The 24,522-nt window shown below is 38.4% G+C and overlaps 1 protein-coding gene across 1 annotated transcript in view; it reads right to left on the bottom strand.

Annotated features, from left to right (window-relative positions):
• Positions 1-24,522, bottom strand: part of LOC122796926 (collagen alpha-6(VI) chain-like) — a 1,619,258-nt gene that overhangs the window by 1,220,571 nt on the left and 374,165 nt on the right. Inside the window, exons 7-8 of the mRNA XM_044065693.1 lie at positions 10,564-11,172; positions 7,353-7,922 (exon numbers count right to left, since the gene is read on the bottom strand). Of these exons, the coding sequence (XP_043921628.1) occupies positions 7,353-7,922; positions 10,564-11,172 (1,179 nt within the window). The remainder of the gene's footprint in view (positions 1-7,352; positions 7,923-10,563; positions 11,173-24,522) is intronic.

Below are 24,522 nucleotides of genomic sequence, written 5' to 3'. Positions count from 1 at the left end.
TAGTACCCTAAATATGGAAGACATAATGGGGGATCTGGGGACCCAAGTTAATAGTAATCTCACCTTTGATAATCACATTGCCAAAGTGGTTAGAAAATCCTTCTATGTGGTCCACCTAATCACAAAAGGGTTTGCATCCAGATCAAAAGAGGTCATTGTTTCCCTCTACTCATCGCTCATCTGACCCATCATAGAGTACAATGCCCCATTTGGGATGTACCTTACAAGACACCTGCAACAGCTGGAAAGACCACAGAAGTACCTCACAAAGAGGATCACTGGCCTCAAACAGATGCCCTACGCAGCTCAACTGAAGAAACTCCAGCTGTACTTGGTTGCATACCACCTACTCAGAGGTGATCTCTACCTGACATACAAGGCCATGTCCAACCCAGAATTGATGGACATGCTCCACCTAAACAAAACCTTATCCCCACAAGCCACACACTCTAGGGATCTAAACCTCACCACAACAATAAATAGGACATGCTGGAGGGACAGATTCCTGTCCCAGAGACTTCCCAAGCTTTGGGACAAGATTCCAATATACATTAGGCAGAGCTCCTCACTAACACTCTTCAAAAGAAACCTTGACAAATGGATGGGAAACAGAAAGTTTACAGTGGGGATCACTTCAGTGGCTCTGCTGGACAGATGCTAATCTAAGGGGGTGGCGAAAGCCAACACATTCTGGCTAGGCTTATAAATGCCTTCAGGCAGATAGCCTAGTACCTACGTATAAACCTATGAACCTATGTAGCATGGCTGTAATTTTACCAGCATCCCCTTGCTGCTGTTTTAATGTTTTTCACTCAGATCAATGTGCCAAATAAATCATCTGTATTTCCAAAGACTAAATTGATGCACATTTTAAAATAATCCTGTATAACTTGTATAGGTTGTGTAACTTGCAAAACAGGCTATGTGTGTGATAATGTGTTCAGTAATGATTTGTCATCTGGTGAGTTCTCATGGCCAGACAGATCTAAATTGGCAAAAGACTTGCCACACTCTTTACAAACCATAGATGGTTCTGTTTCACACCTAGTACATAACACATTGAAAACCTTAGAGTCAGTCTCTTCTACATACTCAAACCAAGTGAATAAAAACTTCATTAAAGTTATTTTTAATATTAATCTCTAGAGTCTTTAGACATTTAGTAGATAAATGTTTAAGTTCTTCCATATTGTTTGAAAATGGTTGAGAAGCTGATCAGGCTCCGCAGTTGTCTGCAATTGTCACAGTGTCACTAAAACAATTCTATTGTCATGGTCATTCCGAAGTATCTGTCGGACGAAAGTCTTTTCCATGGATGTCTTCAATGCACCACGATATTGATGTCATCTGGTGAATTACCATAGTTGACATCAACACTGAACTGAACTAACTAGTAGTGGTTAAAAAACTGAATATTTGGTAGGTTGTTACGATATAAGTAGCAAAAACTACATTGAAGCTGGCTGGCTCACCATTGTTGGAATAACAATTTCTACACAAAGCTATGGCTTAGGTTCTTAAGATGACTGGTCCCAGAAATCTCTATACGGTCTTTGCATACATGCTAAGATGGTGAATTACTGAACTTGTTGCTACATGTCCTTTTACCCATTATTTGCAGCAAACAGTTTGGCTCCAAACTTTATGTACATCCACAAACATTAGGAAATGTATATCTAACATTATACAATCTCTATCATTCCACATTGTGAAACTACTGTTTATCCTATTTCCCCTTGCCTTTGAAGATGGGTTTAACAAGTGCCTGTCTAGGAATTTCCCCATACTTAAATGACCTAGTAAATGACCGATACAATGGCACTGTATGTTCAAGCCAAATTGATTTTCGGTCTTTATTACTAATTCTATTTCCTCCCTCTGCTTTGCTTGGGTCCAGTTTGAACAGTTCATTTATAATATAATCTGATTTAATTTCAGTATCTGAAGTTACATGGATGTTACGAGGACAATTTATCATCCCCATTTGTGGAGCCAACTTGCTTTACATACGATTTTATAAATATATTTATAATCTTTTGTGTTCGAGAATAAACTTTGGGATCTACACAGAATTTATCAATTTGTATGTCTTTACTCCTATTACATTTTATCTTATGTTGGATGATGGTCATTCCCTGAATCTTGTATGGTATATAATGAGCTAAGGTTTTATGGTTTGTGTTCCAAAATCCAACCTATTATACTCTGCTTACTCGTGGAATTGTGAATCCTAGATGTTAAATATAATGCAAAGAGTGTTAAAAATTAATCACAGCCTTTCGATTATTTTCATGTGTCACTAGATAATTTACTCCTATTTATTATATAACTTGCTGGTCCATATCCATTCCCTATTGTTTAAAAATAAAAAATAACCCACTTATGTTATCTGTTGTGTTCTGTTCTAACCCATTTTCTCTTTTTACCCTCCAAAGCCTAGACTGAATTCAATTTGCATCCACATATGTGTACACACACACTTTCCATATCTTTTAACCTATTCTAACTTTCATATACCTTACTCCTTCTATTTATGAAAATACATATATCTTCAGTTATGTCTGATTTTCCTACATTTAAATCCTTTATTTGACATCTTTAAGAAGGCTGTACTTGTAGATCAGTTGGTTTGATGATCGAGTTATGCTATGTATGTGGACCTTAACAGACACCGTAGTGGTTATGTGTATGAGTTGGTTGTCTATACCAACTACATGTGGGTGTGTTCCACCCACTGCAGTTAGCTCAGCGTTGTAACATTCCATTGTGGCTGTTAATAAAAGAAGCTGTTAAACTGAAAACAGGTCTCCTCGCTCATTTATACAGTACTCAAATTGTTACTGGTTATTTTTCTGTATAAAGGCTGTATCAGTAAAAAGGTATGACATATTTGCAAAACTTCATAGACAATGTTAGTGGGACTATTCCTTAAATTTGCTTTATATTGCACATCTTGTTTACAGGAAAAGAAGCTGCAGTGTCTTGAATTTTAATGGAAAAATGATTTAATGTCATGTTTTATGTTGCAGTATTTATAAAAGAAATTATTAGTTAACTATTACTGCTATATTTCAACTCACAACACTGCCATATATATTTATTGTTTTGACAGCATTTATGTTTCTTTCTGTGAAGACATCTAAGCAATACTTTTATTTTAACTGCAGTATTTTATAAATGCTGCAGATGATCAGTTCTAACGGCCATTCTGATCTAAATGCATCCCTGCTTAAACATGCCAAATTCCCTTTATTTCATCCTTTTGTTCTTATATAGTTTTCAGGACAACACACCTGGATGTGCATCCATATGTAATACAATACCTGAACAACTCATTCTAAAGGTGACAGTCTGAAATTGTTACATGTCATCATTCACTTGCAAGATATGTTTGTTGTACTAACGTTTATAGTGAAAAAAAGTTTTTTTCCTCAAAAAATAAGTATTATTTTCAGTTTATACTTCACTTAGGCACACTAATGATATGATTCATACATAAATGACATTCCCTATCAGAAAGAAAAAATGTTAAGAACTGAATGGCAACAAACAGAGCAGCCAGATTACTTTGTAGGTTTTCTGGTATCACCTAGCAATATAGAATTATGTCCTTGAAAATGAACACTTCTAACTGATTTACATGTCATAACAGCATTAGAAAGTGCCTAGTTGTTGAGTTCAAGTATAAAGGTAGGGACACAACTTTACCTCATTGCAGTGTATGTCACAGCAGATGTGTATTTTTGTTTTGGTGGAGCAGTAACAAACATAACTTTTGTGACAGAAAGCATCTTCATTCAGTGGATATATATGTGGGTTTTACTTACAGTATATAAGTGAATATGAAAATATTCTAAATTCTGAAAATAAGTCATATACTCACTGCATAACTGAAATTGGCATAATATAGCATGCTGGGCTGATAAGAAGACATACCTCTATTACCCTTTGGCAGTTTTTGGAAAAAAAAAAACTTTTAGGGATGTATAGTTAGCTGCTTAGGCAAAAAAATATACACAACAGAATATGCCCCTTCCGTGATAGGGTACTTTCACTGTGAAGAAGTCATGAAATGTCTACAAGTAAAAGCAGTGATGATTACTTTTTCTCATAGACAATCCATCTCACAGCAACACACATTCTTGATACATGTCATAAGCTATAGAATGATAGTTCAGCTATGATCATGTGACACACATAGTCAGTGGCTTTCATGAATGATTATCAGAAGACTGTATGGAATTGTGTCTTGCTAACCATAAAAGAAATACCCATTTTCTGCTTGTAATATATATTATGCTTGTACCAAGAAAAATTCTTGTTGCTGCAATGTGACACACTTGCTTTACTTAAAAACAGTCACAGACATATACACGCACACACATACACACACACACACACACACACACACACACACACACACACACACACACACACACACACACACACACACACACACAAACACACACATATTTCAGTGAGTAGGTCCTTTCACATAGACTGCCTCTCCACCTCCCTAAAATAAGCACTTTCTCCCTGGGTAGATACTTACAATGTTGGTATACTAGTGAAGGAAATTATGACCACAGTTTATAGGTTCATAGACAACTACTAGGCTAACTGCCCTTGTGAGTCATTTTAAGCCGATCCAATTTCCCTTGGGGAGAATTAAACCCTATACCTCTTGTATAGAAAGGTAAACACCTTATCCATTAAATTATTTCACACACACACACACACACACACACACACACACACACACACACACACACACACACACACACACATACACACACACTTACTTCACATGACAAGCTAGACTGATGATTAGCTGCATTTTTATAGACTACTTTCCAAATTATGGAACCACTTTGTTTTGAATGTATACAGATATGATGTATGACTGTAATTGCGTAAAAGAAATTCTAGCCAAAATTATATATTCGATTATGTTTAATATACACAAATGTACACATACTGACAAGCCAGATTGACAGTCATTTGTGTTTGCACATAGACTATCTCTCTTCCCTAGAATAAGTACTTTCTGTCTGGTATCTCTAATGTGTGATTGTTGTCAAGTCTAAGAAACTTTTCAGTTATGTCCAGCTTGCCTTACACAAACACTCTGCAGCTTGCCTTACACATATGTTCACACACAAACATACACACAGACACACACACACACACACACACACACACACACACACACACACACACACACACACACACACACACACACACATACACACTCTGCAGCTTGCCTTACACATATGTTGACACACAAACACACACACACACACACACACACACACACACACACACACACACACACACACACACACACACACACACACACACACACACACACACATGTGAACATATTCTATTTGCTCCTTGACATGCCAGTTCAATAATCATTTCTTTTAGACAGGGTACCTCCTCCCTAAAATGAATACTTTCTAACTGGATACATTTATAATGGCTGACTTTTAAAAAATTGAATTAAATTCTGACAAAAAAATTAGTGTACCTTGTCTCACAGAAACATACACAGGCATTGCCCCTGACAAGCTATATTAATGATAGTTGCTTTTACATCGAGAATCCGTCATGAATCCAGTAACAACTCTTTTGCTTGACTGTGAACACTTCCAGTGTTTTCTGTGACTTATTTCTTTAAAATTATCATAGTAATTTTGCAAGGCAATTGATTGTATTAGGTAGGATAATAAAAAAAGCTTATTACCAATTAGTTCTATATAAAAGGCTTCAGACTGAAACTATAAAGAGTTGTGCCAAGGCATGCATTGGTGAACTTCTCTTCTAGAATGGGGGCGGGGGGGGGGGGCTGTGCGGAACTAGATGAGTTACCTCTAAAACAGTAATATCTCTCTCTCTATCTCTCTCTCTCTCTCTCTCTATATATATATATATATATATATATATATACACACACACACACACACACACACACACACACACACACACATAAATGCAAAGCTGAGAGGGCTTCTGTTTTTGTTTCATCTGTTAAATAAACCTGTGTTTTTACACTTCTCTCTATTTATTTAAACACACACACAGATAGATAGATAGATAGATAGATAGATAGATAGATAGATAGATAGATAGATAGATAGATAGGGAGAAGGAGTATGGGCCTGTCAACATATCTGTCATAATCTATTAAGCAGAAGAATATTGAGTTAAATGTTATGTGCATGTACACAAATATTAGGCTTTGGATAAGGGTTAAGGAAGGGGACAGAAATCCTAGTATTGCAAGGTACTGGTGAGTGTGCAATGTGTATGTATGTGTCTTGTTGTTATTGTTAGCCAAAACTACAAGAAAACCATAGCCAAGCTAGAGTTTTTACTGTGTAATACCTTAAACCTCCTGCAATAGATGCCCATGGGATATATGCAAGTGGCAAAATACACCAACAAAAGCTTTGCAAGTACTGCAAGGTGCAATGGCGAAAAACCAAAGCACAGCAAATTCAAAACATAACCATCACTCAACAAGATTGCGATGCAATACTTTACAGAAGTTTACTCAATAAATACCTTTCATCCAGAAGATGGTATGAAATAAAACTGACTGGTTTTGGCATAGACTGTCTTCATCAATGTTATATTTTATATATGCAAATGACGCCTTAAGGACATCAAGTGTTTCAGCTATATTGCTTCTGAATATCCATGACATTTTACTTTTTATTTTTATGTCTTTGTAGATACACTCACTCCAATAAAGCCAAACCTCACTAGTTGTGGACATGCATGTTTTGGCCTTCTTATGTCATTCTTAGCACAATGTAAATGGACTGTTTGGCTGTACTTTAGAAACCCAAGGCATTTACACCCAGCTGATGACCGTAACTATTAAGGTTTCTGCAAAACTGACCAACTAACATTCAAACCAAAGACTAAAAAGGTGACACAGACAAACCAATTAGTAAAAACTACAAGAAAAACTTGACTAGGTTAGAGTTAATACATGTGATTAAGGTGATGGGCAGGCAAGGCTCCCCACCTGACTCTTAATAATGTATGCTAACCCTAATCCTAAATGTACCCCTAACCCTAACACCAGCCTTACACATTACATTAAAAATCATCTATTCTCTAACAATAGCACTAAGCAGACATGTTACATTCAGCATTCTGCAGTTGGTGTCTTACACTTTGAGGGTGAAAATATTGTACTTTTAAAAAGTCGATAGCTGGTTGCTAACGTCTTTCATGACTACACAATGTAACAACATTTCAGGATTTATTTGTATTTGGCAAATAATCTGCTTCCTCTAACACAAAAGGGAGATTCAAAATTAACAGTGTTTTCTTACCTTCTTCATAACAAATTTCTTGTATGATGTATTTTCTGACAGCACTAAGATAGTTAGAGTTAGGTACAAAAAATATTCTTTCTTTTTCTTTTGCAATTTGCTCAAGCTGCTCTTTCACAGCTTGATGTATGCCAACAGCATACACTTTGATTCCAGCATTTCTGAGAACAGCTGCAGGTCTGCTAACATCATCTTGTGATTTCTGATCAGTAATTATTATTAGAATCTGTGATACTGTCTGAGTGCGTTTTTTAGCAGGGTCCTGGAATTGCTTGAGAACAAAATTCAGTGCTTTACCAGTCTGAGTACCAGATCCATTCTGTTTGATACCTCTAATTGCTTCCTGTATCGTGACTTTTTTGTTGTACTGATCAATGGAAAATTCCATTTGTTGAGCGTCTGAATATTGAACTACTCCTACTCGAACTCTATCTGGTCCTATCTCAAACAAGTCTATCATGTCAATCATAAAGTTTTTTATATCTGTAAATTCTTGAAAATGATCGTCTCCCATATGTCCTGATCCAGAAATAAGAAAATAAATATCTGCTTTTTCGATATCAGTGCATTCTGCAAAAGAGAAAAGTCTTATCAGTCACTGCAGTAACATATAAGAAACAAAAATTTAAACTGCATGCTTTGTTTCATGACTCCTTCACTTAGTGCCCACCTTCTAATTAATGCTGCAATACGAGTTCAATGTATAATTAACCGTTGCTTACAGGTTGTTCATCGGCACAAGTTTCAAATTGCTTTTTAAGAGCATCAGCATAAATGGGAGAACATGTATTGTATGGCTGAGACTAAAATAACTTGCCAAATTTCTGTTCCTTCATATTTTTATTAGTCAGTTTTCTTCTATTCCTCATTCTGGTAAAGAAGTGCATTAATTTATTACCCCAGAACTTCAATCCCAAGATCATGGAAAACATTTTTAAAATGAAGAAGCAGCATATTATGTTTTGTGTGAAGTAAATGAAGAGGTCTGTGGGAAGTTTTTATATCTTTTTGGTTTAAATTTGGAGAAAATATGTAGAGATAGCTGAATTACTAGAGTGGCATTTTGACATAGCTAGAATAGTATGCACTGAATACCAAAAGATGATGCAAACTGGAGACATGGTTATAAACATTAATAAAATAATAGTAGTGCTTTTTGAGGGATAATTGGTAAACTATTTAAAAGTTAAGTTACTTAAAGAGCCAGAGAGCATTTGTGCATGTCTGCATGTCGTTCAGATAATAGAAAATTTGAAGTAAAGTATAAAAGAAAGAATCCATCTCAGACAAGAATACTCATATCAAATGAAATTTTGTTTGGATTGCCTTGAGGATCTAAAATGACGTAGTATTCAATAGGCTGAGGACCAGTGAAACTAATATAATTAGGGGTTTTATGCATTAAGTGAAAAATAACAAGATAGTAAACTGGGGTTCATTAAGTCTGTCATAAAATAAGCAACACTTTAAATCACTTGCAGACTATCAGGACCACTTGAGTCACTTTTTCAACTATAGCCTCCAAATAGGCTTTGTATCACAAGAATGGAGGACTACAATGGTTATTCCACTTCACAAGGGTAACCCATCATCCAACCCCAGAAACTACAGAGCTGTTAGTCTCACTAGTCTAATATGCAAATATGTCCTGGGACAAATTGTCATGAAAATGATCAACAATGACATAGGTAACCTTCAGATGCTGGACCATCCTAGTTTGGCTTTGTCAATGGAAGGCCATACCTGCTAAACCTGGCGGACATCCTTGAGGAGGTCACCAAGGCAATGGATGAGGAGAAAATGGTGCTTACCACTGACCTGGACCTGACAAAGGCATTTGATACAATATCCTACTTGGGTATATTTAACAAACTCACCAAACTCAGCATAAACCCCAATATAAGCTGCTGGATTGCCAGCTTGCTCCCAGGCAGGACCCAGGAAAGTAGGACTGGTCAGACCACCTCACCTAAGAGAGCGGTCACCAGTGGGGTACCACAGGACTCTGTGCTGGGACTGCTCCTATTTGGGATCTACTTCTTGGAGGTAAAGGCTAATGTCAAGTGCCCTTGGGTGACTAAGTTTGCAGATGATTGCAAATTGGGAGGTATCATAAATTACCCCATGACACAAACATCTTACAAGAGGGCCAAACATAGACAGATGACTGGTGCCAAAGTCACTGATTAAAACTCAGAATCTAGCAATGACTTATAGATCCTTTTGAGAAACTACCAACCGGGCTAATTACTCCATCAATAAAACATCACTTAACGTTGACCTGGTCGTCAGGAATCTGGGAACATATGTCAGTATCCTGTGAAAGCGCTTGTGTTTGCTGTTATTAAATCTTTTGGAGAACCTGGAGCCGTGCCTTTGCTTGTTTCTAGCTTTTGGATTGTTTATTAATTGCTGCAGAGGTATCTGGATATTGCTGGGATTTTTTTTCTTATATAATTTACAGTGTTTTATATATTAAATGTGGATGCAAAAATATTTTGGGAATGAACTTATTCCATTGCAGTGTTGCAGGTCACTTCTGTGTGCTGCAGAAGAAAATATGCAGGTTTATGAACTATAATAGCCCTTGGTCACAGTGATGAACCAGCTTACTCATATATTCAAATAATTCTAAAACCATTAATTATCAGAGACAACACACAACTCATAACTTATTTGTAGAACGTTGGCACAGAGTATTAAGGGTATGAGATATTAATGAGTTATTTCTTTCAGTCAATGGGATTGATTCCCTCAGCATCTATATGGCTTCTGTGCAACTATGTGAAAGTCACTTAACCAGGCAATGCTCTGAAGCAATTGAGGACTCCTCAATCGACTGCAGAAATGCATGCCTCACAACTACCTATGATCCTATAAAAAGGAAGAAGCTGTTATTGACAAAAGTTCAGATCAGATCAAGACGTTTGTATATCATGCTAAAATCTGTGAGCTGTACTAAACTGACAAGATATAACACTGAAATAAACTGCCTATAATATTACTAGTAAATTGTCTAATGGCATGAAGCACTTTTTAGAATGTTATATCTATCAGACTTCATACTGTCTGTCAATAGCTGTCAAAATACCACTTAGAACATTTAAATGGAACCTTTATCTACTGCACTTTGACTTTCACTTAAATAATTATCACAGAGAAAAGAAATTGAGAGTGTCCATTCTCAGAAAACATTGTTTTGGTTACCTACCTTCACATGGAGCAACTGGAACTGAAGACAATGAAACGATTGAGCTGCATATTTGCTTTGAAAATTTCTCTTTGATGCTTTCCAGTTCTTGAAAGTTTTCTATCATAATGATATGTTCATTTGCTGGAAGTGAAACAATATTCTGTAGTTCAGTTTTGCTGGCATCACGTATTCCAACAGCATAAACAGTGACACCTTGATTACGGAGATCAGCTGCTGGCTTGTCAACACTGTCTTGAGATTCTCCATCAGTGATTATAACTGCTATCTGCTGGACTCCACTTGCTGCCCTGCTTCCAGCATTTTCGTTAAAAACATTCTTTCTCATGTATGTAATAGCAGTACCTGTTAATGTGTTACCGTAAATATAAGGCAAGTTTTTAATGCGGTTCAAGATATCAGTCTTGTTATTAAAATCCTTGAGAAATAATTCTACTTGTGATTGAGTACTATACAGAACTATGCCAATTCTTACTTTCTTTTCATCTACATCCAGTTTATCCACCATATCATTTAAAAAGTCCCGGATCCGTTGAAAATTCATTTGTCCAATGCTGGTTGATGCATCAACCAAAAACACAATGTCAGCGACTTTGGCCTGGTTACATACTGTTTGAAAAAAAAAATAAATGTAAAATATTAATAGTACTTAAGTAACTGATTCAGTTATTGTTTCTCACTAAATAAATCTATATTGCATAATATTATAGAATATTTAACATACATAAAATGCCATTACAAACAAAGATTTAAGTTCATACCTGGCTCATTATATGCCCAAAATACCAGTATTTACAAAAAATGTGATGAGAGGTACATCTGATGGGTGAATTTAGAGATGCTCTTTCTACAAATGTAAGTGTGTGGAATTTCATGCATATATTAATAACCTTACTCTTTGCAAGCAACAGGTTATTACCAACTATTCTACAGAATGAATATACATATATATTTATGCACAGACTTATCTTTTATTTTTGACAAAATGATGTTAAACTCTTGGTGAAATACAATGATTTAAGTGAAACAATTAGCAAAAAAGCAGCTGTAGTCAGATTGTGCTTGTTATTTTGTTTTGCTTCAAAATATAGTACACCACTTCTTTGTTCTTAAAATTGGTCTTCCACTTATATGATGCATTGATTATCAAACTGTTTTCTGTAATGCGGCTTTACAGAAAGTTGTTTTTTTTTTCATTGTCCTAATTTATTGCTTGGGTCATTTCTCCTTGGACCTTTACTGGAAATGGGTCTCAAACCCAGATGGAAAACAGGGTCATCAAAACACTAATTATAATAAAATAAGTAAGAGTTCAAAGAGAACAGTATTTTTAACATTTTCATTTTATAGTGTATGCAACACTATAAGGCAGATAAGTACATAAAATGGGGTAATTATATAACACATCAATCAAACAGAAACTCATTTATAGGTTTATTTGAAACAAACACCTTTATTGAGCTGATGCAGCTTCTAACTGGACCGATATAAATTTCATCAGATGTGGGAAATCCTTTAACATAGGAATATTGATATTTGTTCATCATGAGTCTCTGTGTAACTCCTTCAGATATGATTTGCTTCCCTTCTCTTCCTTACAGAAGTATTCCCAACAAGTCTGTCTAAGCATATTTTTATACAGCATGTAAATTAATTCCCTTTTCACAGATGACTCAGATTGACCTAGGGTTATTACCTTTTCAGATGTATAAAGTAGAACATGTTACTTCCAGGATGAACCATACCATCAGCCAATATAAATAACTTATTATGAAAATAGAGTCACTACTTAGAAAATATTTTTCTTCCTACTGTTTCATAAAATATTTAAGTATTTCACATATAGTGTTAAAGTTTTCTGCACTATTTAGAAGAAAGTTAAATATATTTTATCTCATAAAATATCAGGGTACTTTTTTTTGTTTTATTGTCATAGATGTCAACAATGTAAATTAGGACAGTCCTGTAACAGCAAACTTATGGTAGCTCTAGAATAAACATAGCTTTTTTATCCACAGCCCAGCTTTGAACAGTTTCTTCTTACTTTGCATCAGTTATATTTCATAAGTTCACTTTTTTTTCATTTTTAGCTAACTCTATATACTATACTGATGAAGCCTTGTTGTCTCATTTACTCTGTTCCTGTTTTGAGTAGCTTTCCAGCACATTTCTCTTCCGCTACACTTTACTTAGTTATTTGGCCATTCTTATTTTCTACAGAATAAATGAGCTTCAGCAGTCAAAAGCAAATCGGTTAGAAATTTGTAGCCAGAAAAAGGTATCGTAAAATAATTTTAATTTATTTTTCATTTTTTTCATTCTTGATGTCTTTGACTTTATACCTCATAGTCTATCATTACCAAGTCAAATGTATCTATATCTAGATTCAGCTGCAAAGAATGATACTAAATATGTCAATAGTTACCAACTGCCATATGACCTTATTATCACCTCATGAGCTTCAAAAATGTACTTTTTAACATTCTTACACTATTACATGACTACACACAATGCAGACTGAAGATGAGACCTTTTACACTTGTGAAATTTCCCTTAAGTTTAAGGTCTATATGTGCATTGTCCTCCTTTAAACAGAAGATTCTTACCCAGAGTTTTGTGTTATTGCAGGGAAAAACTGATGTTTGTTGGACTCATTAGTATATGTATTAAAAACGATATTCCCACAAATGATGGCTCAAAGACATGGACGTACGTATTCAGCACAAGGCTTCTTCAGGCCTAATGTTTCTGGCAGGCTCCCAAAATATCGGTGTGCCTACCAACATCATTCAACTTTTAAATTTTTTCATCTGGATACCCTCCACTTTGGCATGTGACAGCTTCAAATTCTACTTTTTCGCTAGCTTGAATATAGAGTCAGTGAGAGAGATCAGCTTCCTGGAATCAGTCACAGACAAAATGGACTACTAGCAGGCAAGCCTGACTTAGCACAGTCTTTAATCAAAAGAATATTAGTGTGCAGTTCTTAAGATGTTTCCATGCCTGTGTGAGTATGTTAAGTAACAGTACAGTGTGCAAGTGTGTCAGCGTGACTATGTGGAAGTGTGTATACGTATATGCATTTGTATGTGTGTGATGTCTCTGTGTGTGGGAGGTGTCCAGGATAATTCTAAGTTCAAGGCGTCTGATGTTTTATACTGCAAATATTTATGAAAGAGTACTGACATTTAACAAAAATCGACCAATGTAGTTTTGAATTTCTGTGCTTAGACAACATGTATTTGGACAGTCTTGTTTTGATACACTGTCCATACCATACTCAGACTTGGGTACAGACAAAGCTCTGCCTCTCAAGTGTTTTGCAGAATGTCTCTACTTTTGCCTCATATTTTTTGCTGATCTTCCTGAAAATGTTTGCTTTTCTGGTAAATCACTGAGAACTACTGCCAGCAAGTAATGCCAGTCATTAGAATTTCGTAGTGCTCACTTACAGAAAATGCATGCCTTTGTAACAGCTGTTGTTATTCTATCTTAAATGAATTAATGGTTTGCTTCTAATCTTCCCCTGATTTTGCAGCACTATACCGCTTAACTGTTGTTTATTGTACCTCATATTTTTGGCTTGGATTTATATTTTTCCTGGTAAATCACTAAACATTACATTTAGTCAATAATGCCACAACCTAGACATTCATACTTTTTATTGTACAGAAAATGCATAATTAGGTAAAAACTGCTGTTCTCTTAACTTTTTAAGTGAATTACAGTAATTTTTAAAAATATATCCCCGATTTTGTGCCTCTGTCACCCCATTATTTTTTACTTTGTTCACATTTCTTTAGTGAAGAAGTTGAGACATATGGCCACAATGTCTCTGATTTTTACTTTATATTTTTGCTTTACTTCATAAATTGCTTGATTTTCTGGTTAATCAATGAGGAATATAGTGCATCAATAATGTCAGTCATAACAGGTCTGGAGTTCTTAATGTTCAGAAAATGCATGTCTATGCAACACCTGTAGTTCTGTTAACTTTTTAAGTAAATTAGTGTTGTCTGCCTCTCATCTGTCACTAGTTTTGCAGAATGTCTTTTATTTTGTCTCATAATTTTGCCCTAACTCTCATTAATGTCTTTATTTTTAGATTATTCACCAAGAATGATAGTTGGTCAATAATATCAATTATTAGAATTTTGTAGTTCATATTCTTCAGAGAATACATATGGATACAACACCTACTGTTGTGTTAACATAGATTAATCACAGTTGCCAAACACTTAACACAGAGAATTAAGGCTTTGAGGTATTAACAAACTACTTCCTGTAGTTAAAAGTACATGCTTCCTTCCAGCTCCATTTGTTTACCATCTCACTTTGAGCAAGTCTCTAAATCATACAGTACTGCTGAAAATTACATCCTAATACAGGTACTCAGGATGTATGGGTGGTACTTGCTGGGGAAAAAGAGTGCAGGTCAGCCTTTGCAAGACCATGTGTAGCAGATGTTGGTCCATGACATTAATGCTCTGAGTGGGTAGAACTGCAAGTATAACAATGTCATAAATATGTTATTGACATGCAATGCTGTACCTAGACACAGGAGTATTCCATAGCAGCTAACAGGTCAGCTACTTGAGGGGTTACCTGAGAGCAGTAGGCTAATAGAGTTGGAGGAAATTCTGGTATACTTATAGGAGATGATACTGGGGTCATTACTGGAGGAGTAGACACCTACGTCAGTATGACCCAAACTCCTTGCATCTTAGTGGATAATGCATCAGATTAGTAACACTCACAACTGAGTTCATTATATCACCTCTGCAGAAATACATAGTAAACTTCTGCTGCCTATGGTTTGTCACAGGAAGATCAGGTGCATAGGCACATCAGAAGGATAGGGTGGTAGGGGAGGACTGTGTGGTTCCATCCCATATATCATGCATGTTACAGGGCCACAGCTGCAGCATGGGTACTCATGCTTACTCCAGCATCTCTTTTGTTTTACATTCACATGGTGGACTACTACTGTGGTGATGCCTATAGATAATGAGTCTGGCAATAGCTGATGTTAGCACTCATGCAAAGGCTGATGATGATGGCAAGACAAAAATACCTAATTTACAGTCAGATGACACAGGAGCACTGTCTGCCTTCATCCTGACTGGACGTACCCCCACAGTACATGATGTCGGACATTGATAATCCTTAGGCTGTACAGTTCAAGCACTCACCATCACCAGTAGAGGAGGGGGCTTAGTTCCCAATGAATCACCTGTGGCTATGGCACCAGATGAGTGCATTGTGTCTGATGAGGGTATAACTACTATATCACAGTGTCACAGGCATACCTGATAGAGTCACTTATCGCAGATGTCACATGTCATGCATGCAGTACTCAGGATCAATTAACAGATGTACTGGGGTGTCAGCCAGGCCCACTGTACAGCTACTCAGTCCATCATGGAGCTAACTGCTGTGTTACATGACATTTACATGGATGTCACTCAGTACTGTTAGTTGCTCTTCAAGGACACGGTGGCCAGGGTTACCATAATAATTAATCTTTTGTGGTCTATGATAGCACCCAACACTTTCATTTCCACCCCATGTAAATAATTGCCAGTGCCAGTGTCACCTTCACTACCCTGACTTAAAGTATTGTTTGAGGTGAAGGTAGGAGAATTATCTGGGGTGGCTATGCTGTGGAAGCCATTACAATTTTTATATGTTTTAATTGTCAGACAGTGTATGACTATCTAAAACTCTTCACTGTGGAAGGAAATAGCACCCAGCCTCCCCTGGTAGGGCACTCAAAGGTACATAGGTTCATAGGAGATTACTAGGGTAACGGCTTAAGAGTTGTTATAAGCCTAGCCAATATTACCCAATTTTAACCAATACATGGCCTGTTCTCCAGCATGATTTGTTTGAATTGATGACTAAGTATAGATCCAAAGATTGGGTGACCCTTGTGCTGATTGACTTGCAGATGTTTGTCAGCTCCATCAGGGCTGGATTTGTGAATGACTTTTAGGTCAGGCATAGGTCACATCTTAATAGTCAGTAGGAGACAGAGTAAAGGGGTAGGTTTTTAGTCTAGCCACACAAGACATGATGTTTATACTTTGAGTTTCTTTTGTGATGAATCTTTAAGGTCGCTCTAGCTGCAGTATGTGTCTAGTCTAATACATGCCAAATGGTGTACTGTACTTGATTATTGGCTAATGATGGCTGAGTAAAGCTGGACTATAATTCCCATGGATCTAAATGACATTCGTTTACTTATAACTTGAGCCACATATAAGGATTTCCTCATCACTTTGTACACATTGCTGTCAAAGTTCAGGCTGCTATCTATCCATGTACCTAGATCTCTCATCACTGAGTTTACTCTTAGGGGTGTGCTACAGATATTGCAATTTGCATGGGTATTCAACTTCCCACAGGATATAATGCATTTTTTTTAGAATTAGTTTTAGGTTATGGTTCTGACACAATCATTTGTCTGATCTAGACCCTCCTGAAGTATATCTACATCACTGTGGGATTCGCTGATTGCCCCCATCTTATAGTTGTTGGTCAATTTTTCATCCAGATGCCTTTCACATTAGCCTTGACTTCAGAAAAGTTTATTCTGAACAGGAGTAGTCCCAGCACTGAGACCTGTGGTGCAAACTAGTAACTAGCCTCTTGCTGGATCTGGATTCACCCACTTTAATGACATGTCCTGTCCATAGAGCCAACTGGCTATCCATTCCATCTGGTGATGCATGGATTTATGCACAGTTTTGTGAATTTATTTATATCACTTGAGCGGCTAATGTTGGCCAAAGGAGAAGAAGAGGGTGAAGGCATGCCAGAAGACAGAACAAGAGGAGGAAGGTTAGGAGTGTGGTAGTGAGGGTAGGAATTTTAAATGTTGGCAGTATGACTGGTATAGGGAAAGAGCTAGCTGATACGATGGAGAGAAGGAAGGTTGATATATTTTATGTGCAAGAGACCAGATAGAAGGGGAGTAAGACCAGGTGCATCGAGGGTGGATTCAAATTGTTCTATCATGGTGTGGATGGGGAGAGAAATGGGGTAGAAGTTATCCTGAAGGAACGGTATGCGAAGAGTGTTTTGGAGGTGAAAAAAGTGCCAGCTAGAATGATGTTTATGAAGCTAGAAATAGATGGTATAATGATGAATGCTGTATTGCATATGCTCCACAAGTTGGATGTGTGATGGATAAGAAAGCAACATTTTGGAGTGAGTTGGATGAAGTAGTGGTGAGTGTTCCCAAGGGTGAGAGAGTGGTTGGAGCAGATTTCGATGGGCACATTGGTGAAGGGAACAGAGGGGATGAAGAAATTATGGTTAGGTATAATGTTAAGGAGATGAATGGAGAAGGTCAGATGGTAGTGGATTTTGCAAAAACGATGGACATGGCTGTGGTGAATATGTATTTTAAGAACAGGGAGGAGCATAAGGTGACTTACAAGAGTGGAAGAAGATGCACACAGGTGGATTATATCCTATGCAGAAGGGCCAGTGTAAAGGAGATTGGAGACTATAAAGTGGTGACAGGGGAAAGTGTAATTAGGCAGCACACGACTGTGGTCTGTAGGATGACGTTGGTGATCAAGAAGAGGAGGAGGAGTGTGAGGGCAGTGCCAAGGATCAAATGGTAGAAGTTGAAAAAGAGTGATTGTGAGGTGGAGTTTAGGGAAGAGTTAAGCCAGGCACTGGGTGGCAGTGAAGAGTTACTGAATTGCTGGGTAACTATAGCAGAGCTGGTAAGGGAGACAGCTAGAATGGTGCTTGGTGTGACATCTGGACAGAGGAAGGAGGACAAGGAGACCTGGTGGTGGAACATGGAAGTAAAGTAGAGTATACAGAGAAAGAGGTTGGCAAAGAAGATGTGGGATTGTCAGAGAGATGAAGAAAATAAACAGGAGTATAAGGAGATGAGGTGTATGGCAAAGAGAGAGGTGATGAAGGCTAAGGATAAGGTGTATGGAGAGTTGTCTGAAAGGTTGGACACTAAGGAGAGAGAAAAGGATCTGTACCAATTGACTAGGCAAAGGGACCAAGCTGGGAAAGATGTGCAGCAGTTAAGGGTGATAAAGGATAATGAGGGAAACTTACAAGCAAGGAGAGTGTGTTGAACAGATGGAAAGAGTACTTTGAGGGGCTGATGAGTGAAGAGAATGAGAGAGATAAAGGTGGATGATGTGGGGATAGTGAATCACAAAGTGCAACGGATTAGCAAGGAGGAAGTAAGGACATCTATGAAGAGGATGAAGAATGGAAAGGCTGTTGATCCAGATTATATACCTGTGGAAGCATGGAGATGTTTAGGAGAGATAGCAGTGGAGTTTTTAAGCAGATTGTTTAATGAAATCTTGGAAAGGGAGAAGATGCCTGAGAAGTGGAGAAAAAGTGTTTTGGTACCAATTTTTAAGAATAAGGGTGATATGCAGAGCTGTAGTAACGACAGAGGTACAGAGGGATAAAACTGATCAGTCACAGCATGAAGGTATGGAAAAGTGAAGAGGAAGCTAGGTTAAGAAGGGAGGTGATGATTAGTGACCAGCAGTATGGTTTCATGCTAGGAAAGAGCACTACAGATGTGATGTTTGCTCTGAGACTGTTGATGGAGAAGTATAGAGAAGGTCAGAAGGAGTTGCGTTGTGTCTTTGTGGACTTAGAGAAAGCATATGATAGGATGCCTAGGGAGGAGTTGAAGTACTGTATAAGGAAGTTGGGGGTGGCAGAGAAGTATGTAAGAGTGGTACAGGATATGTACGAGGGTAGTGTGACAATGGTGTTTTCTGCAGTGGGAGTGACGGATGTGTTTAAGGTGGAGGTGGGATTGCATCAAGGGTCATCTCTGAGCCCCTTCTTATTTGCAATGGTGATGGACAAGGGTAACAGATGAGATCAGACAAGAGTCCCTGTGGACTATGATGTTTGCAGATAACATTGTGATCTGTAGTGACAGTAGGGAACAGGTTGAGGAGAACCTGGAGAGGTGGAGATATGCTCTAGAGAGGAGAGGAATGAGGGTCAGCAGGACTAAGACAGAATATGTGTGTGTGAATGAGATGGAGGATGGAGGAATGGAGAGGATTCTGGGAGTAGAGTTGGTGAAGGTGGATGAGTTTAAATACTTGGGATCAACAGTTCAGAGTAATGGTGAGTGTGGAAGAGAGGTGAAGAAGAAAGTACAGGCAGGGTGGAGTGGGTGGAGAAGAGTGCCAGGAGTGATTTGTGACAGAAGAGTGCCAGCAAAAGTGAAAGGGAAGGTCTACAAGAGGGTAATGAGACCAGCTATGTTGTATGGGTTGGAGACAGTGGCATTGACAAAAAGCTGGAGGTGGCAAAGTTAAAGATGTTAAGGTTTGCACTGGGTGTGACAAGGATGGACAGGATTATTAATCAGTATATTAGAGGGTCTGCTCTGGTTGGATGGTTTGGAGACAAAGCCAGAGAGGCAAAATTAAATTGGTTTGGACATGTGCCTAGGAGGGATACTGGGTATATTCATAGGTTCATAGGTTCATAGGTTGGTACTAGGCTATCAGCCCTAGGGCCTATACAAGCCTAGTCACAACAATTCCCTGGCTATTTTTTCCCACATTATTTACTTTCCTGGACCCCTGTCTAGCAGGGCCACTGACGTGATCCCTGGAGTGAATTTCCTTTCTCCCATCCAATCGTCAAGGTTCCTCTTGAAGAGGTCCAAAGAGGCACTCTGCTTGACATGTATGGGCAATCTATTCCAGAGTCCGGGGAGTCTCTGGGTCAGGAACCTATCCCTCCAGCATGTTTTGTTTATTGTGATGACAAGGTTTAGATCCCTGGAGCATGTAGCTCTGAGGGATTGGGATTTCTTTAAGTGTAGCATGTCCAACAGCTCTGGGTTTGACATGGCCTTGAATGTTAAGCAGAGATCGGCTCTGAGTAGACGATATGCGACAGAGTATAGCTGGAGTTTTTTAAGGTGGTCAGCGTAGGGCATCTGCTTTAGGCCTGTGATTCTTTTAGTGAGGTATTTCTGAGGCCTTTCTAGTTGTTGCAGATGCCTTGAAAGGTACATACCAAATGGGGCGTTGTATTCTATAATGGGTCTAATGAGGGATGAGTACAGTGGGACAATGACCTCCTTTTTTCTGGATGAAAAGCCCTTCGTGATGAGGTGTGCCACATAGAAGGATTTCCTGACTGTTGTGGCGATGTGGTTATCGAAGGTGGGACCACTGTCCACCTGTGTCCCTAAGTCTCTTATCACACTTTCTGTGTTTAGTGTACTGCCACCTATATGGTAATTCATGGATACATGTTTTTTCCCAAAGGGGATAACAATACATTTCTTGGCATTGAGTTTGAGCCCATGGCTCTGGCACCAAGCATCTGTTTCTGTAAGGCCCTTTTGTAGAGTATCCACATCATTTGGGGATTCAATAATGGCTCCCAGTTTGCAGTCATCTGCAAACTTTGTTAGCCAGAGTCCCTTAGTGTTGACCTGTACTTCAGAGAAGTAGATGCCAAACAAGAGCGGCCCCAGGACTGAACCCTGAGGTACTCCACTTGTCACTTGTCTGGAGCTGGATTTGGAGTCGGCTACTTTTACAGTGTGGGTTCTATCAGTAAGCCATTTAGCAACCCATTGGATGACATAGGGATTAATGCCCAATTTAGTAAGTTTATCTATGATTCCAGAGTGGGGGATGGTGTCAAAGACCTTGGCAAGGTCTAGATAGGCTGTGTGGACCACCTTACCCTTGTCCATGGCTCTGGAGACTGATTCAAAGAAGTCAATCAGGTTCAGGAGACAAGATCGGCCCTTCACAAACCCAAACTGGGTGGGGTCCAGTGTTTAAAGGTTGCCAATGTCTTTGTTTATAAGTTCCATGATAATACGCTCCATGGCCTTGCAGATAAGGCTTGTCAGACTGATGGGACGGTAGTTTCTGGGATCCAAGGTGGATCCCCCCTTGTGGATTGGGATAACTGTAGCTCTGCGCCACTCAGTGGGCATGAAACCTGAGGTGAGGCTATGATTAAACATGACACTTAGGTGAGGTGCCAGTTCATATTGTAGTTCATGTAGTACACAGCCCGAGATGTCATCTAGTCCCATGGATGCTGTATTCTTGGCTTTAGAGAGTGTGTTTTGTACCTGTGTGGCCGTTATTACTGGAATTTGGCAATCTTCCGGTATTGAGATGGGCCATTTAGGGGGTGAGAGGGGGGTGAAATTAGCACTGAATCGAATATTGGGAAAAGGATGCTAAGGATGGAGCTGCCAGGTAACAGGAAAAGAGGAAGGCCTAAGATAAGGCTTATGGATGTGGTGAGAGAGGACATGCAGGTGGCTAGGGTGACAGAGCAAGATGCAGAGGACAGGAAGAAATGGAAACAGATGATCCATTGTGGAAATCTCTAATGGGAACAGCTGAAAGAAGAAGAAGATTTATAATACTTGAGTGGGGAATTGTGTCAAATGCATTGGCCAGGTCGAAGTAGGAGGAATGTACAGTTTCAACCTCATCAACAACCTTACTGACTTTCTCAAATAAATTCACCAGTCAGTAAGCATGACCTACCCCTGACAAAGTCAAATTGTGTCAGGTCCAGTGTTTGGAGGTTTCCTATACCATTATTTATCAGGTCCATGATTATTTCCATGGCCTTACGTACAAGAGTAGTCAATCTAATGGGTCTGTAATTTTCCGGGTCAGTAGATGGTTACTCTTTATGCAGTAGGATTACAGTTGCTACCATTCAGTTTCTGTCAGAACAAAGCCAATCCAGAGGCTGTGGTAAAACTGAGAACCTAATCAGCCTAAGTCCTGATTTAAGCTGTTTAAGAGGCAACATGATATATCATAAGCCCCAGTGAAGTTGTGTTTTTAGCATTAGACAGCATGGTGGTAACCTTTTCTTTGGTGATAACTGGTGGTGTAGTGAAGGGTATTTCTTGGGAGAGACCTGGGGGTGATGGAGAGGTAAATTTGAGCTGAATTTGTTGACCAGCAAGTTTGCTATATTTCTAGCTGAGTATAGGTGATGTTGTATGCAACTAATTCCACACATTATTAGGTGTTGCTCTTAAGATTGTGGACATAAATGGAAAATGCCTTATGGTTATCCTCAGCTTTACAGGCTATTTTTCCTTCAAAGTCTGCTTTTGGAGACATAACTAGTTCCCTGATTTACTTGTTTAGACTAATGAGGAACATTTTGCTTCATTGTGAACATCTTCTTACTTCTCAGTAGGATTGTCTTTCCTTTTTTGTACAACCTATTAATACCATGGATTGACCTTTAGCATGTCCAAAGTAGTTCTAGAGGACTCCATCTAGATCACGTTGCCACAATTGCACGTCACATACTTTGATGACTTCTGATCAGGTGGGACCTTTATTGCTACATGTATGCAATCTATGGCGCCAGTACCTAAGGGAAGTGAACGGTGTCACAGTAGTCATACATAGTAGTTGCTATCTCCTGTTGTATTCTAGGAAACCAGATATGCTCATCCATAGCAGACACTTTATATTGAGGAACTTGTTCAGTATTCTAGAGACAGAGGACTGAGAAAGACCTGCATGACTCCTGATGACCTCTGACAAGTCTCTTTATCTAGGAAGGAAACCACTAAACATACCCTGGCCTTCACAAGGAGAGGAGGGCCATGCATTTTTGTAGATTCCATATGTGGACAATATATGTACAAAATGGGTTCCTTACATGTCACAGGCTGCATGGAACTGATCAATAATCTCTTGATCAGTAAACTTTTGGAATGTTTCCCATAGCTTGCAGCATTTCTGTTGGCACTCAAAGCCTTCTCACATGTACAGGGGGGAAACAGTGTTAATGGTTACTATGCATTGTTGCAAGACTGCTGTGATTCTATTTTCAGTAGGCTTTGCCTTTTTATAGTATATCTCCCAACAAAGAATCTTGTCAATGTTCAGCTTATATACTTCACAATGTATAACAGTCTCTATGCCTGCTATTGATCCAAGAAATGTTCTGATTCCTAAAACTAAATCTGCCCTTCCCCTTATTAATTATACTCTGCAAAAATACACAAAGAATTTAACTAATTGAAAACAGACTAAGCAGATTCACACTACTTGCTGGAGCAAACCACAGTATCCTATACACAAAGACTCAATGAATACCAATTAGAAACAGAGTCAGTCTTATCTGCAAAGCAATGGAATGTGATATACATTCTACAAGCCCTGGAACAAAGCTCTGTTGAATTTGTTAAAGATAGCTCCTGTCTCCTAAACCTGCTGGGCTTCTTTGAGCAACTCACTGATACATTAGACTTGGGCAAATCAGTTCACATTGCCTTCCTGGATCTGGCCAAGGCCTTTGGCACCATTCCACAGTTGGGCATTATCAATAAGCTAATTAGATTAAAGTAAACTTGTATGTTACCCACTGCATGGCAAACTGATTAACGGACAGAACCAATCTATTAATGTGGGAGGTACACCCTCTTTGAAAAGAATAATTACCAGGTGTCCCCCAAAGATCAGTTCTAGAACCATTTCTCTTTAAAATTTACTTCTCTAATTTTAAGGCTGACATTAAAGGCCTGTGGCTGACCAAATTTTCAGATGATTGCAAACTTGGAGCTGTCATTAACTCCCCAACTGACTTCCACGTTTTTCAGGAGGTAATAGCATGCATCAATAAGTAGTGTCTGGACCACAACCTAAAGCTAAATACAAGCAGTGGTGCAGCACTGTTTCCTTTGACAACATTGGTCACCCATTAACCTACCAAATAGATGAAACCCATTTGAAAGTTGACTTGGTTTTAGGGATGTAGATACATTCATTGAAAATGAACTATCATGTGAATACTGTTTATCCACTGTTGTTAGGAAATCCTTCTACCCAGCCAGACTGATTGCCGGGACTGTTTCTTCCAGATCTAAGGAAATTATCATCCTTCTCTCCTCCATCAAAAGGCCCATCTTACAGT

The sequence above is a fragment of the Protopterus annectens genome, chromosome 3.part0 (genome assembly GCF_019279795.1).
Source record: "Protopterus annectens isolate FY-2018-M chromosome 3.part0, PAN1.0, whole genome shotgun sequence".
NCBI lineage: Eukaryota > Metazoa > Chordata > Ceratodontiformes > Protopteridae > Protopterus > Protopterus annectens.
The sequence above is the reverse complement of the archived record's forward strand: the minus strand, read 5'-3'. Positions and strand labels throughout refer to the sequence as shown.